General features: G+C 34.3%; 1 protein-coding gene across 3 annotated transcripts in view; it reads right to left on the bottom strand.

Annotated features, from left to right (window-relative positions):
- Nucleotides 1–1465: 1465 nt before the first annotated feature.
- Nucleotides 1466–13756, bottom strand: part of LOC134708025 (glutamate decarboxylase 1-like) — a 154005-nt gene continuing 141714 nt past the window's right edge. For all 3 annotated transcript variants that reach the window (XM_063568267.1, XM_063568266.1, XM_063568265.1), the window contains exon 14: nt 1466–2101. In XM_063568267.1, the coding sequence (XP_063424337.1) occupies nt 1928–2101 (174 nt within the window). In that variant the 3' untranslated portion in view covers nt 1466–1927. The remainder of the gene's footprint in view (nt 2102–13756) is intronic.

Here is a 13756-nt window from a genome sequence, read left to right as displayed (position 1 = left end):
GTTTGAAGTATCATCAACACCTTTCCAAGACTCTAGGAGAGTATTAATAACATACTTTAGACAAGACATAAATTGATCATATCTATACTTTTCTTCCAAACCATCAACATTCCAAGATCCTATGATAAGTTATTCATATTAAAAAAAAAAGAAGTTCAAATGCACATGCAAGTAGCATGATATGGTTCTAAGAAAGATAACTCTAAATGTATTGCTTTACCCATCTAAAGTTAACAATTATTTGGATTATTTCTACATCTAATATAAAAACAGAAAAAAAATAAAAGAGGGACGAAAGACACCAAAGGGACAGTCAAACTCGTAAATCCAAAACAAACTGACAACGCCATGGCTAAAAATAAAAAAATGACAAACAGAAAAACAATAGTACACAGGACACAACATAGAAAACTAAAGAATAAACAACACGAACCCCACCAAAAACTAGGGGTGATCTCAGGTGCTCCGGAAGGGTAAGCAGATCCTGCTCCACATACGGCACCCGTCGTGTTGCTTATGTGATTACAAATCCGGTAAATAGTATAATTCGGTAGGTCAAATTCATGAAAGGGAAGGGGATTGTAGTTACGACGTAAGGAACATATCCGATATCATTTGTGAAAGGGTTATTCCATAACGGTCAACCAACTCGTGATGGCGTCCGTAAAATTTACGAAGGGATGATTTCAACTTCACCATTTGGAACTCTTGGTTTAATAGCTTCCTTGTGAGCAGTAACCCTCTGTCAAGAAAATCATGATAGGAAACGCAAGCACGGGAATATCGTATCAATTGGGAGATATATACCCCGTATGCAGGTGCTGCTGGAATGTTGCTACTTAGAAATGGAAAGTTCACAATTGGAAAGCTGAAATCATCTCTTTTGTCGTAAAGTTTTGTCTTCAACCGACCCTCATTGTCAATTTCTAGATGTAAGTCAAGATATGAAGCCGACTTAACTGTATCTGTAGTATCATTTATCTCCAATTCGATGGGATAGATGCGATCCACATAGTCACCAAATTTTGAATTGTTTAGTGAAAGAACGTCATCTATATAGCGTAAAGTAGAGTTAAAGGATATTGCTAACTTCTTATCTTTCTTCCTAAGAATTTCCTGCATGAAGTCAGCCTCATAATAATAAAGATATGGATATTGAGTACGTGTACAAGGACGTGTAGGTATAACATGTACAATAAAAAGTAAAATCACAAAAATACTGAACTCAGAGGAAAATCAATTTGGAAAGTCCATAATCACATGGCAAAATCAAATAACAAAACGCATTAAAAACGAATGGACAAGAACTGTCATATTCCCGATTTGGTACAGGCATTTTCAAATGTAGAAAATGGTGGATTAAACCTGGTTCTATAGCGCTAACCCTCTCACTTTAATAACAGTCTCATCAAATTCCGCTACATTTACATGATGCGTTAAATAAACAGTCACAATTAATAAAATAGTCAAAAGATAATAGTTTATTTCAATGACAGGTCCATGCGTATTGCGATCACCGGATTAAAAAAAAGGTAACGCTGAATCCACTGCATACGGAAAACCTATTAGCGAATTGTTGACTGGAAACACACAATTAGAAAAAGTAAATATGTTCTTAATTTTCACAAATTATAAAATTTTCTTGGGAAAATAGTATGTATGACCTGTATATATAATTCTTTTTAATAAAAACTAGCCATTTAGTTATAATAACATATGCATATTTTCGGTTTAATATGAAGTTTCATATGAATTTGAGATAAAATGCAACAATCGAAATAGAATCATTCTAAACAATCATTTCAGATTACAAGTTCAAAAAAAGTAGGCCATTTATTATTCTTAACACTTCTTTCTATCATGACAACAATCTGTCTGTCAACACTAAGTGGCAGTTTCATTAATCTCAATTCTATTTAGGAAATCTTTATAAACATTTAGCTAGTTCTTCGATTTCATTTAAAACAAAATCGAGGTCTTCTTTTTGTATTGCTGGGTTTGAGATAGCTATGCGGAAGAAGTTTGGTAGATCTCCAAGAGGCTGGTAAGTGACCATAATTGAACCCTTTTCCATCATAAGGGCTTTTAAACTCGGTGCAACCTGTAAAAAAATAGTAAAAAATAAAGAAAAAAAAACCAATCATAAATAAAAAAACGTTTTAAACAATTGGTAGAAAGACATGTGTTTGAAAAGTATGAAATTTGTGAACTTTACATTTTTGTTATCTTAAAATTACATTCCACCACCATACCCATCTTCTATGGGATACTAGTACATCTTTCACCAATTTTCTGGCAGAAGTTTTGAGCATCTGCATTAGTTAACATATGCATTGGTTTATACTAATTGCAATGAAGTTCATATTGGACAGGAGCATGTGCTCATTTATACCATCTATCATGGGTAGTTGTCATCACAGAGAAACATTTAGAGAAGCAGACCCCGAGTGAATGATTACCTTTCAACATTTTTATTTTTAGGTGAAAAGAATCTTAGCTTTAATAAGCAACTAGGTCTATGACTGGTGAACTCTCAAAAGCAAAAATAGTTGCGTATGCACGTCGTACAAGTATGAAAGAATCGATTTTTAGTAGAATGAACGGACGATATTGGTGTATTGCCTAGGTCACACATTCACGGATTACCTCGCCGGATCCGCTACGGAGTAAATCTCGCGGAGTTTCCATAGTCTGATACGGATCCTATACGTATGCACAACGGTAGGACTACGGGTTTTGACGTTACTACCACGGATAATGAAGGACGGGGTTCATTTTGGCGACATGAGTGATACGGATTCTTACGGTAAGACACGATACAATACTGAAATTACACGGTTTAGTACGCAACGACACGTTACATGACGTATATGCTGCGGGTAAACAACGGTTTACTACGGAACGCCACAGCTGTCTTATGATAACAATAACCACATCATTATTGGTAAATATATATTATGAAGCAAATGTTCTATACTATAACGACTTTTGACAAAAATAGTCTGTCAATTTACTACATCACTCAGATACATTTATATACGATAAAGACACTATGGTACAATATGGAGCTACCTGTCATTTCACTTTGTTATGAAGATAATAGTTCCTACTATAAAGTTATCTTGATATAACATGGAGGTAAATTTTCATACTGATTTGCCATTTAACTAAACTATTATGTGATATTGCTATGTCATTAAGATACATTGTATACTACAAAGACATCTAAATATAACATTATTAACATACTATTTTGTCACCTCAGTATATTATAACGATACATAGAGAATAATACATGGCAAAATCCGTATCATATGTCGTATCATCCCGAGACATCAATATCAGCCCAAGGGCCTTGAGGCCCGAGGGATGATATTGGTCGAGGGTGATACGGCATGTGATACGGATTTTGCCATGTATTATACGCTTTATCATATGTTTCAACAGAAGAGTATTATATGAACTGTTTTCTGGTTCATAGCACTGGGTTACCTTCAGTTCTACTTTTGTCTTGTTTTAAAGGCCTTAAAAAAGAACTGCTCAATTACTAATCCGAAGCACCTTGGTTACCTTACAATTTACGTGCTGTTGTTTTAAAAATATTTTGTTTGTTTTTGTATTTTTTATAGTTGCATTTAGTGTGCCAAAAATTAAGAAAAAATTGACGTTCTTGACGTCACATACAATATGAAAACGACGTTCGTGACGTCACATACCAAACAATGACGTCATAAAAAAAAGTTGAGGAAAATTTTTCATAAGCAAAAAAAAACAAAAACTGACTTTATGTAAAAAAAAAAAAAAAAAAAAAAAGTAGGGGTGTGATAAAGGGTAGGGGTGCGATAAAGGGTAGGGGTGTGATAAAGGGTATGCGATAAAGGGTGCGCATCAAAGTTGCGCGATATGGATTAAACAGCAGGCTATTTATCACATATGCAAAACTACTGTATTTACTACTAAACATATGATAAATTAGTATACTATACGATCATCTCGATATAAAATGAAATAATTTTGTCATACTATTATGTAATATAACTATCTTATAAAGACATATTTTAATATCAAGCTATCAAATTCTTATATCACGATGTGTCATCTATATACTAGTAGACTATTTGATTACACTATAAAACCATTTCATCATACCATGGAAGTATTAAAAAAGGGACGAAAGATACCAAAGGGACAGTCAAACTCGTAAATCTAAAACAAACTGACAACGCCATGGCTAAAAATGAAAAAGACAAACAGAAAAACAATAGTACACATGACACAACATAGAAAACTAAAGAATAAACAACACGAACCCCACCAAAAACTAGGGGTGATCTCAGGTGCTCCGGAAGGTTAAGCAGATCCTGCTCCACATGCTGCACCCGTCGTGTTGCTTATGTGATTACAAATCCGGTAAATAGTCTAATTCGGTAGGTCAAATTCATGAAAGGGAAGGGGATTGTAGTTACGACGTAAGGAACATATCCGATATTATTTGTGAAACGGTTAGTCCATAACGGTCAACCAACTCGTGATGGCGTCCGTAAAATTCACGAAGGGATGATTTCAACTTCACCATTTGGAACTCTTGGTTTAATAGCTTCCTTGTGAGCAGTAACCCTCTATCAAGAAAATCATGATAGGAAATGCAAGCACGGGAATATCGTATCAATTGGGAGATATATACCCCGTATGCAGGTGCTGCTGGAATGTTGCTACTTAGAAATGGAAAGTTCACAATTGGAAAGCTGAAATCATCTCTTTTGTCGTAAAGTTTTGTCTTCAACCGACCCTCATTGTCAATTTCTAGATGTAAGTCAAGATATGAAGCCGACTTAACTGTATCTGTGGTATCCTTTATCTCCAATTCGATGGGATAGATGCGATCCACATAGTCACCAAATTTTGAATTGTTTAGTGAAAGAACGTCATCTATATAGCGTAAAGTAGAGTTAAAGGATATTGCTAGCTTCTTATCTTTCTTCATAAGAAGTTCCTGCATGAAGTCAGCCTCATAATAATAAAGAAACAAGTCAGCAAGTAGAGGGCCACAGTTTGTTCCCATTGGGATGCCGACAGTCTGTTGAAAAACACGTCCTCCGAACGTAACAAATATGTTGTCAATCAAGAAATCAAGCATCTTGATAATATCGGTTTCAGAGAATTTTTTGTTTGAATCAGAATGATTCTTTACAAAGTAGGATTTATCCCTCCCTAAAACAAGATACTTGTATCTACGTTGGCCATTCTTTTTTATGAAGCAAAGTAATACCAACTCTTTTAATTTGTCTTTTAGTTTGGAATGTGGAATACTTGTGTAAAGAGTAGAAAAGTCAAATGTTTTAATACTGTTACAAGATGAAAGAGAGTTAGATTATATGTACTCTAAAAGATCTTTGGAATTTTTAAGTATCCACATCTGATTCACGCCACCTCTAGAATAGGCAGTTTCACAATAACTTTGAAGCCCGTCTTTGATGGCTGATAAGATGGATGTTAATAATTTAGAAAGGGGTTTCGTGGAGCACTTGGAAGACCCAGCAATATACCGTTGTTTGTAAGGACACTTGTGTAGTTTAGGTATCCAATACAGTGATGGAAGATCCAGTTCTTCATCTTTGGTTGAAATACCAAAGGAACAAAGAACAGACCTATGATTATCCAGGATTTCCTCTTTGGTAAGTGTCGTGAGGGTATATGTTGGGTTTCCAAGTGAATTGTCTATACCTAATTCGTTTATCAAGCAATTAATGTAATGACTTTTACAGACAAAAACGATGTTATTTGGGGCTTTGTCTGCGGGGACAACAACATATTTATCATGGAGGTGTTTAGCAACATTTGGGTCTTTGAAGATTGACGTAGCATGGGCATTGATGGACCCATTCAGTTTCTTAATTCTGATTTGTATTAACGACCTCACTGCCTTAATCCATTCGGATAGAGTGTCTACGTCTTCCTTCTCGCGCTTAGCCCATTGCCTGGCAATTAAGATACTTCCATGATCATGCCATAATACCATTTCACCATACCACAATAGATATAGGAAGATGTGGTGTGCGTGCCAATGAGACAACTCTCCATCCAAATAACAATTTGAAAAAAAGTAAACCATCATAGTTCAATGTACGGCCTTCAACACGAAGCCTTGGCTTACACCGAACAACAAGCTTAAAGGGCCCAAAAATTACTAGTTTAAAACCATTCAAACGGGAAAACCAACGGTCTAATCTATATAAAAAAAACAAGAAACGAGAAACACGTATATATTACATAAACAAACGACAACTACTGTACATCAGATTCGTGACGTAGGACAGGTGCAAACATTTGCAGCGGGATTAAACGTTTTAATGGATCTAAACCATCTCCCTTTTTCCTGAAACAATAGCATAACATCACAACATGGAAAAACACACGATAAAATATCATTTGGCAGACTTAACTAAATCAAAAAATCATAAGACCGTTTAATCCTACCATAAATCAAATCTTTAAATAGCGGCGTGAGAGCCGTGGTGTAGAGGTAAGGGCATCGGACTACTACCGCAAAGGTTCCTGGTTCGATTCCCGTCTAGATGAAAATTTCAGGGACTGAATGTTCGGCTCTCCCTTGACACCATTTGCGAGTATGGTCTTGACGAAACGATGATAGTCCGTCGGAAGGGGACGGTACATGGCTGACTCATGTTGAGAAAGAGCCATATCTCATGCACGATAAAGACACCCTTCTAGATTTCGTAAAAGTGCAGGGTAATGCCGCTACAAGGCAGCATTCGCACCCACAAAGTGGAAAGGGATTAATATAAGTTGCAAAACTTGATTACCAATCCACTATAAATAAATATGTTTAAACTAGCGGCAAAAAATCCCCGCGAAATTCATCAGCAACATCGATTGTAATAATAATTAAAAAGGTCGCAAAGGAAATCTGTTTTCGGACCTAAGGGAATCGCTTTCAAAATGAATGAATTTGTCGACTCTAATATTGCATTTGCCCTCAGCGGAGTTGAAAAGACTTGGTGTCGACAAGATAGGCGACACATACAGATTGGTACCCCCTAAAAATATACGAACAAAAACTAAAAAATATACAAGACAAAAACAAAATGATGGCCTATATTCTTTTCGCCAAATTTTATTTTTCATGAAAACAACCTGATTGTTTTAAATAGTTTACTTAAAGCACATGTTTGCAAATCATGTTGACAGGTACGATGTGCAACGTGTACCCAGTATTATTTTCTAATAGCTGAGAGCCAGATCGGCATATGATTATCTAGCGTTGTACAAAGACACCCTCGGGTCAAGGGGGAATAATGCATTTCAATACTCAATTGATAGGGGTTGCCGCTGGGGTTCCAGTACCCTACCCTTTTCGTAAAATAAATATTCTACAAATGCATGCTTGTAGTGTATGCCCTTATATATTTCAGTTATTGGTTGTTTGCCTGTGAGAGAGCTTTCACATGTTTATTTCTTTATTGTTTACGATGTTGGGATGTATTGATACTCATCCACGCCTGCTATTTTTTTTCTTATTGCCCCCTGCTATGGTTTTTATTAGATTTCTTACAACCACTGTTTTTGCCCTGTGTTTGTTATACATGTCAGTTTTGTTATATTTAAGTCCATACGTCGGGCCTTTTATTACAGTTTTTGTAAGAGTTCTTTACTGCACTCCTAATTATTCCCTATTCCGTAACTGTGATCCTCATTCAATGTTACAACCTCCGGTCTTTTGTATTGATCCTATACCCCTATTAAATTATCATGATTTTACGGAATGGAAAAAATATTATCAACAACACAACTTCTAGGTTATCTACGTGCATAAATAAACGTATTGGTAATGCCACTACAGCCAGATTATTTAACAAAAATGCACGTGGATATCCACAAATTTTCCCGTGCAATGCCAAAAAATGACTAACTTGTTTTAGATTAACTTCTCAAAATACTATAAGGTCAACAGTGAACGGGAGAACCTTTTCGCTCTCCTTTTCCTGTGATATTACCTGAAAAACTCAAAACCTAATATATGTGGTAACTTGAACCCAACCTAAGTGTGGTATTCAATATGTGGGACAGACGGGACGAGAGTATTTCAGAAGAAATCAAGAACATCTGTACCGCTTTCGTAGACCCCAAAAAATTCAAAAGTTTAGTATATCAGCATTTAGATAAGCATAATCATAACCTGAAATATATAAAATTCCAACCGCTCGAAACCGTTCAAAAACAACCAGGAGAATCACACAAGCAATTTGAAAAATCACGCGAAGTTCGCGAATTGTTTTGGATAAAAAGACTTCAAACAGCTTATCCTCTCGGTCTAAATGATAAAATATTAGGGCAGGGGAACATATCTAAAACTCATATCGATGTCATTAATATTGTTGATAAACGACTTAGAAATAATAGGTCTCATGGTAAACGCAAGAACCGCAATCAACGTATTAAATATCGTATAAATTATACACTTGCTGATCTGTTATCTATAATAAAGAATAATGGCAGACATCAAGTATTATGCAAACTGGGTCAGATACCTATAAGTAAATTATATGCTATTTTTCTTGAGTGTGATAAAATTTCTTTTTTTAGCCCATTTTATGAATACACCCGTATTATTACAGCCTTTTGTCATCACAGGCTTTTTCCTATTATTGATAAACCTGAAAATCGTAAACGACATTTTCTCAAATTAAAATATATAAATAGAGGTATTGATTTTATTAATTTGTCTAGCATATTCAATGACTCTTCTGTCTATAGCTTAATACCTCCATATTTTGATAATATAGAACAACCCATTATTTCGTATTCTTATAAAAAACCGAGCAGAAATTTGATTTTCAATTATACGTCAATTACAACAGACGTCAATATAGAAAATAATGTTCCTTCCACTTGAGATTGCGAAACATCTAGTTTTAAATATGTTCCCTATGGTCATGTTATCACAGGAGACCTCAACATAGTCGATGACCGTGAAGTCATAACTTTTCTAAAGAAAGGACCGAAATACCGTCCTCCATCTACAATAGATTGGAAACAGTGTCGTCAGGTCATTAAAGACGCTCTGTCTGCCTATTGTAAAAATTGGTGCAAACGTGAAAAATCCGATAAAAAATCTTTAGACAGTTATTTGAATAAAATTATGAATACTGTTGATATTCGAATATCTCATTTAGAAAACAATTCTGAAATTAATAATAGGAACCATGATATTCCCATTTCTAGAATAAAAAACAAACTCAAGGTACTCGCAGAGCGGTTTGTGTTCGTACCGGCAGACAAGGCAGCAAATAATGTAGTGGTGGTGTGACGCATATACTACACGAAAGTTCTTCAAAACGAAATAATAAATTCCTCTACATTCAGGTCAGTGCGCACCACAGAGAGTCAAATCGTTAACAAGCATACCACTGCCACTGCCCAGCTTAAAGCATCTTCCGAACATTTGAAAGTCCCTACCATGTACTGGTTACCGAAATTACACAAAAAACCATTTAAATTCCGTTTCATCTCCGCTTCGAGTAAGTGTTCTACTACTAATCTATCAGTGCTTCTAACCACCTCCCTTACTACTATCAAAGAACTGGTTATTAACTTTTGTAATAAAGCTTATGAAAATAATGGTATTAATTATTTTTGGAGTGTTAAAAATTCTTTAGAGGTTTTAGATAAAATACATGCTTTCAATGGTCCTTACAATTCTGTTGACAGTTATGATTTTTCTACTCTGTACACTACACTTCCACACAATCTTATAAAGAAAAAGTTTTTGTATTTGATAAAATGGTCTTTCGAAAAATCTCATTGTAATTTTATTTGCTGTAACTCGTTTAAGGCCTTTTTCTGTAACGAAAAAGGAAAGTATGCTAGATACACTTACTGGAAATGTGAGGATATGATTGAAGCTTTAAACTTTCTGCTTGATAACATTTATGTACGTTTCGGCGATAAAGTGTATCGTCAGGTAGTAGGTATTCCTATGGGCACCAACTGTGCCCCTTTAATAGCAGATTTATTTCTATATTGCTATGAATCTCAGTTTATGACCAAACTCAGTAAAGACCCATCATTGTTACATTTGGTTGATACATTCAAAAATACCTACCGTTATCTGGATGATATTTTTTCGTTGAATAATCCAGAGTTCTCTAAATATACTTCAGAAATTTACCCAAACGAACTTACTTTAACTAAATCTAACATAAACAGCAGCAGTTGTCCTTTTCTAGATTTAGACATTTCAATTTCAAACGGGAAACTTCACACTAAAATTTACGACAAAAGAGACGATTTTTCATTTCCTATTGTTAATTTTCCTTTTTTAGACGGCGATGTGCCTTTGGCTCCATCATACGGTGTTTATATATCGCAACTCGTTCGGTTTGCCCGTGAGTGTTCTGATGTCATAGATTTTAACGAACGTAATCAATGCATCACTGGTAAATTGTTGTGTCAGGGATTTCGATACCATAAATTACTTAAAACTTTTACTAAATTCTTTCATAGATACAAAGATTTGATTAGTAAATTTGGCTATACCTGTAGAAAGCTTATTAAAAATGGTATTTCTCATCCTAAATTTTATGGTAATATTGTACTTAAAGCGAGGAAATCACTATGTGATCCTTGTAAACTCATCGAACCTTTGAACAAACTTATAAGCAAGGGTTATCGTACCAATATTGTAATTAGATCTCTGAATATAGTTCACATTGGCACTAATATTGATTTTGTCATTAGCAAATTAAAACATAACTAAATTTCATTATCTTTTGAGGCGAGATGTATAGGGGACACAGCCACGTTAACTTTTATTTCTATAGAAGTCGCTCTTCACTATACTACTACCTGTCGATACATTTATTTTTGGCATTGCACAAGTCATGTCTTCTTTGACTATTAATGACGTTAAAATACTAAATCCCTGTGATGTGTTTTAGTCGATTTTAGTCTCTGATGCATGATTTTTTACTATTAATTGGTTTTGGCTTTTAACTAGCTGTCAGTAACTGCGAGTACTCTCAAATCGTATTTTCTTGTTAATTCGACCTGTTGATACTGTTTATAATCCTTTTTTGTCATTTTTTATTTATATGGATCTTGGCTGTATACCAGCTTTGATTATTTGTAATATCTTCAATTTTTCACTTATTCTTACAACATTTGTATAAACTTCAAGATTATAAAAAACCGGTTTTTTTCTAAAGTGAACATTGATTGGTTAAATATTTCTCAGTGTGTTTGAATTTATTTGATAGCCTTTTGGTCATGACTGTTTGTCTCTAATATTTAATTAACTGTGCATTTGTATTCAGATATCGCAGATCAAATTTATTCGTTCTTTGTGTAATCATACGTTTTTTGATTGAGTTAAGTCTGCTAATTGATATTTTATCGTATGTTTTTATATGTTGTGATGTTATGCTATTGTTTCAGAAAAAGGGAGAAGGTTTGGGCCCATTAAAACGTTTAATCCCGCTGCAAATGTTTGCACCTGTCCTAAGTCAGGAATCTGATGTACAGTAGTTGTCGTTTGTTTATGTAATATATACGTGTTTCTCGTTTCTCGTTTTGTTTATATAGATTAGACCGTTGGTTTTCCCGTTTGAATGGTTTTACACTAGTAATTTTGGGGCCCTTTATAGCTTGTTGTTCGGTGTGAGCCAAGGCTCCGTGTTGAAGGCCGTACTTTAACCTATAATGGTTTAATTTTTAAATTGTTATTTGGATGGAGAGTTGTCTCATTGGCACTCACACCACATCTTCCTATATCTATATAAAACATTTCAAAATTTGCGTATGTGAAAGTGTGACTTTTTTCCATTTTGGTTTGGTTTCATAAAGTGTGTTGAAAAATGTACTACCAAATTGACGAAGGGGGGAAATTTGTTGTGGTATATATAGGAAGTCCCCCCCCCCCTATTGCAATGACAACATACTGGAAACATTTATGTTTTAATATATTATTATTTGAAGATGGTCAAAAAAAGAAGTGTTCATCTCTAATTTCCGTATCCAAACCGAACGTTAATCCCCGTACCAACATCAGACAGGGCGACTATAAAGTGCAAAACAAAATAGAAACGAATGAATATTCAGATATAAACGAAACAAAATGAAAATTAATCAAATATATAACATCGATGAAAAATATACATATACTATATCCCGTTAAATTTTAAGTTTTAGGCTGGATTATTAATTGAAAAAAAATGAATGAAATTGATGAATAAGTGTTTATAGTACAGTAACAAATATTACATTCATATCAGAACAAAAGTGAGTTATGGTGGTTTGAATATCAGCATGTTTTATACAAGACATACATGCTGAATATGTGAATAGGTAATAGATTATATCAGAAATATATGATATGATACAGAAATGTTCCCATTACTTGTTAAATAAAATGCCCGGTATTTGTTTTCATAGCCGAACGTCTGGGTGTTCATGGTTGTGTTTCTGTCCACAATTTTCCCCTCTTCGTCAATTTGGTAGTTCCTTTTTTGAACACACTTTATGAAACCAAACCAAAATGGAAAAAGGTCACACTTTCACATACGCAAAGGAGAAGGTTCACGACGGGTTAAAATTGGCATTAAATTTTTGACGTTTTTGAAATCGGACCAAAAAATTAAAAAAATTGCATAGAAATACTTGTGATAATACTATTAAGACAAACATATATTTTTTGGCACCTTCCTTTAATATTTATGAACCCCTGAAATAAGCATTATTTGTATTTTCGGTCAATTTTGGTAATTTTTTTGCCTCCATCTACGATAAAAAAAAGTCTTTGTATTGATGAATTCTATATCAAAATTGGAATCTTTTGGTTTCAAAACATTTTGTATCGTGGGTGGCGGCCAAGGTTTTCCTAAAGCTTTTAGATCAGAAAATTGCACAAAACCGCCATATTTTAACAAAATGTAAAAAAAATGGCCTTCTTTGGAGAATAGTATGTACTTTTATGAAAAAAACTGATTTATACGGCTTTTGAAATAGACCCATTTTCGAATCAAATTGTGACGATTTGAGTTTTATGATAAATTTGATATTTAAGGCCATTTTGTGCCATAAGTGAACCTTGTCCTTTTGAAATGTTATACATTTGTAGAATCTTAATTATACGAAAAGGGTAGGGTACCGGAACCCTAGCGACACCCCCTATCAATTGAGTATTGAAATGCACCTTCCCCTTGACCTGAAGGTGTCTATGTACAACGTTATATGACTTCGTAAAATTTATATAAAACCAAAAAAGTAATTATTTATCAACTTTCAGCATTGATTTGTTAACTTTATTTTACATATCATCATGATTTTAACAATAATGTCAATTTAAACATATGCCTATCTGGCTCTTAGCTATTAGCTAATAATACTTAAATTATACTATTCAAGAATACGGATAAACTGTAATGGTTACGGGATACAGGTTAACCATTTTGCATCGTACCTGTCAACATGATTTACAAACATGTGCTTAAAGCAAACTATCTAAACCAAACAGGTATCTTTCATGATAATTAAAATTTGACGAAAAAAATATAGGCCATCTTTTTGTTTTTGTCTTGTAAGTTATTTAGTTTATTTTTAGGGAGTACTAATCTTTATGTGTCGTCTATCTTGCGGATAACAGGTCTTTTCAACTCCGCATTGCTGAAGGCAAATGCAACATTAGAGTCAATAAATTCATTCATCTTAAACGCGATTTCCTAAGGTCCGAAATCAGATT

Source organism: Mytilus trossulus, chromosome 2 (assembly GCF_036588685.1).
Source record: "Mytilus trossulus isolate FHL-02 chromosome 2, PNRI_Mtr1.1.1.hap1, whole genome shotgun sequence".
NCBI classification, from domain to species: Eukaryota; Metazoa; Mollusca; class Bivalvia; order Mytilida; family Mytilidae; genus Mytilus; species Mytilus trossulus.
The sequence above is the reverse complement of the archived record's forward strand: the minus strand, read 5'-3'. Positions and strand labels throughout refer to the sequence as shown.